This window comes from Mesitornis unicolor, unplaced genomic scaffold, assembly GCF_000695765.1.
Source record: "Mesitornis unicolor isolate BGI_N332 unplaced genomic scaffold, ASM69576v1 scaffold38534, whole genome shotgun sequence".
NCBI classification, from domain to species: domain Eukaryota; kingdom Metazoa; phylum Chordata; class Aves; order Mesitornithiformes; family Mesitornithidae; genus Mesitornis; species Mesitornis unicolor.
Genome location: NW_010181437.1, coordinates 3,322 through 6,777, shown reverse-complemented (window position 1 = coordinate 6,777; position 3,456 = coordinate 3,322). Strand labels below are relative to the sequence as shown.

General features: G+C 48.5%; 1 protein-coding gene across 1 annotated transcript; it reads left to right on the top strand.

The window, feature by feature from the left end:
* Window positions 1–431: 431 nt before the first annotated feature.
* Window positions 432–3,141, top strand: LOC104535081 (protein unc-119 homolog B; the record flags this gene model as incomplete). The annotated part of the gene is made up of 4 exons (XM_010183428.1): window positions 432–545; window positions 1,016–1,127; window positions 1,363–1,535; window positions 2,465–3,141. Coding segments are annotated over 4 exons (512 nt in total), but the record flags the coding sequence as incomplete, so codon positions are not given.
* Window positions 3,142–3,456: the final 315 nt, after the last annotated feature.

The following is a 3,456-nucleotide window of genomic DNA, read 5'->3' as shown; positions in this document are numbered from 1 at the left end:
GGGGCGGCGGCAGCGGCGGAGCCCGAGCGGCCCGGATTAGCGCTGTTTGCCGGCGCGCTGGCGGTGGAAGCGTCCGAGGAGGGTGCTCCTTGGCCGGCGCTGGCAGCGCGGGGTGCTGCTGCCTTCCCCTTAGTTACAACTTCAGAAAGTTTGGAGGGTTTTTTAGGCTTTGTTTTGTTGCTGCTGTTTGTTCCTCTGGGCTGCTGATCTCTGCATTTCTGTCCTGATCCCTTCCCTTTCTTGCTCTGCTACCTGGCGCCCAGGGTCCCTTTGTTTCTTCTAGCCTCAGTTTTGTCCAGCTTTCCTGAAGCTTCTGCAGAACAACTTGCAGTACATATCTTAGCAGGCTGGGGCTAGTAAAAAACCAAATTCCTTTGGTAATTGTTCAGAGATCTTTTGAAATACTACTAAGTGTTTTCTTTCTCTTCTAGATTATTTATGCAAACCTGAGGACAATATTTACAACATTGACTTCACCAGGTTTAAGATCCGGGACCTTGAAACTGGAACAGTGCTGTTTGAAATTGCAAAGCCATCTGCTTCAGGTGTGTCATGCTAACATTGCAGGGAGGCCAAGACTTGCTGAGTTGAGAAGTTGCAGTGCAGGACCCATGCAAACTAAGCAGAAATGTCCTCTGATAATAAGGACCTCAAGTGCTCTCCTTTGAGCATAGGACTGAATTTACCTCTGCTGATAAACGAGTCGTAAAAACGTGAAGCGATTACCATGAGATGAGGGAGTATTATCAGCTGCAAATCATCCCTTGTTGGGCTTTGGCAGTTGCGAGGGGGGATATCCTGTGACGCTGAGGGTGGTTTCGTCTCTGGAGCCACCAAGGCTGCGCCAAGTGTCACAGATCTTTATTACCGAGTGCCAGCATGCGTCTCAGAGCAGTTATTAAACTCCTTTACATTCAGTGCTTAAATAACAGCCAGCCTGTCCTGATACACCCACTAGCCAGTATTACCTTACATGTATGCTATTAGAGTAACCCTGAGCTGGTGCGTTTTCTAGAGCAAGACGAGGAGGATGACGACGACAGCAGTGAGCTGGACGCTAGTGCAGGCCGCTTTGTTCGGTACCAGTTCACCCCAGCGTTTCTCCGTCTTCGGACTGTTGGTGCAACGTGAGTATAAGTTCATAGGAAGAAGGGAGAATCAGATGCTTGCAAAGTGTCACTTGACAGCTGATAACAAAACTGAGTCAAGGAGAGAGAGCCCATCTTACACTACAAATACCAAAGTCTCTCTTGAATCGTCTGTTGGATTCTCATGTAGCCTGAGGTCCAAGGCTCTGTTCTTCCCAACGGGAAGAGAGATATGTTGTCTTAGCTGGGTTTTTTTCCTACTTTTTGCATACAGAGTGGAATTCACAGTGGGAGAAAAGCCAGTGTCAAACTTTCGGATGATTGAGAGGCATTACTTCCGAGATCGCTTGCTGAAGAACTTTGACTTCGATTTTGGCTTCTGCATCCCCAGTAGCAGGAACACATGTGAACACATCTATGAATTCCCTCAGCTCTCAGAAGACCTTAGTAAGTATCTCCTTTCCCCCAGTGAGCTGTCTCCTTTCCCACAGTGAGTTGAGGGTGTTTTGTGTGTGTGCATGTCCTCATTTTCCCCCCCTCTCTACTTGTGAAAGAACTTGTGAGTGGGATGGGAGGGACAGGAATAGATAGATACGGGTTCCTGGTTTAAGCTATGTGTGATCTTGACTGAATTACAGATTTGTGCTGCAAATTCTCCTTTGAAAATGAAGCCCCAAGACAACCTGTATTGTCACATGCTGCAAGAACTGCTCAGAGTCACAGGGCTGACGTGCCTGGTGCCTTACAGTGTAGCCCAGAAGATAAGAAAACCCTGAAAAAGGGTTCTCTTGGTAGTCACACATCTGATTTCAGCAGTTTCTCGTAAGGGCTTGAGCCTCCTGCTTTGGAGCAGGACTGGCTCTTTGCCGAGAGGTGTGTTTCTGAGCCTACCAAGATCTCTGCAAATATACATTGCGCAGGGTACATTTGACCTCAGGGGGTGGATAGAGCAGGAGCACGTGGGCCCTTCTCTGGCTGCCTAGGTTTGGGAGGAGGTGCAGAGTGTGTGCCCTGCCTGTGTACGTGTGGGAAGTGCCACCGCTGCTTCATTTGCGGATTGCTGCCTCTCTCTTACAGCCGTGATTGCTGCTTTGCTCCAGTGGGGGCTCTGACGGTTTCTAAGGTCTGGTGTGAGATGACTCCATCCCCCTTTGTTTGCTTTTGACAGCGCTTGTCCTGTGAATAGGAGAGTAGGAAGGGGCAGGCCAGAGCTTTTTGAGTGTGCTCAGCAGAGCAGTTTGCATCTCTTACTTGGGCAGGGCAGAGCGTCAGCCTGGTAAATCCAGCAGAGTGGCAGAGTCCTTTTTCCTCTGACTTTGTGCTGCCCAGTGGAGTGTGGCAAGCTTCTGAATGTAACTGAGCTTTCTCTTCCACAGTCCGTCTGATGGTTGAAAATCCCTACGAGACCCGCTCAGACAGCTTCTACTTTGTGGACAACAAGTTGATTATGCACAACAAGGCCGACTATGCCTACAATGGAGGACAGTAATCATTCTGTGTCCACTGGGTGCTGTGCTGCCGTTAACCATTCCAGATGTGCAGGAGTGGACTGGAGTTGCTGTCTCTTGCAACAAGGCTTCTTGCCAGACCTCTTCTCCTTACATGAGGCTGAAAACACGAAGCAAAGACGACAGCTCATGAAAGTAAAGGAAATCTCCCTGCAACGCTTCTCTATCTGACACTCGACGTATCTTGCCTCTCGTTCTCTCTTTCTGGTTCCCTTCTGGTACATTAGGTCACGGATCAGAGGCACTGTTAGAAAATTGTTGCTGTTACAGTGTTTGTAGTTAGGCTGCACTTCTGGTGCTTCTGATGTTTCACCTGTTGGGTGACTGCCCTCTTTCAAGAGGTCAGATTGTTTGGGTAAGCTGTTTCTTAGGAGCGTTTTCCCCCTTCAAGTAGCCAGTGGCGCCTGAAGAGCAGATCTCTCGTTCAGTTGGACAGATCATCTCTTTAGTGCACAATGGTTTAGTTTGTAGCATGGCTGAGAGTGCTTTTTAGGGTGCATCCCGATATTCTCCAATGGGAAAGATAAGAGACTAATTGAGCTTCTAAGCAGCGTAGGAATCTTCCTTCTGCCTCCAGGGGCCTGAGCTGCCCCTGAGAACAGCTTCATCTGTATCTTGCCAGCGATTTCACAAGAGATGCAAGATGGGGAAAAAGTGGCTTTATCCTGCGTGATTATCAAGTCAGTCTGGTAGCATTTTTATTTGAGCTCTTGTGACCAAATTGTTGCATTTTGGAGCTCAGGGGTCAACCTTAGAGCTGAAGTTAATCTCGCCGTTTACCATTTCTCCTGCTTCCCTTTGTGTAGGAATTTTGGCTCTTGCTACAGAATGTGTTGCTTTTTAGATCAGCAGCGCATTGC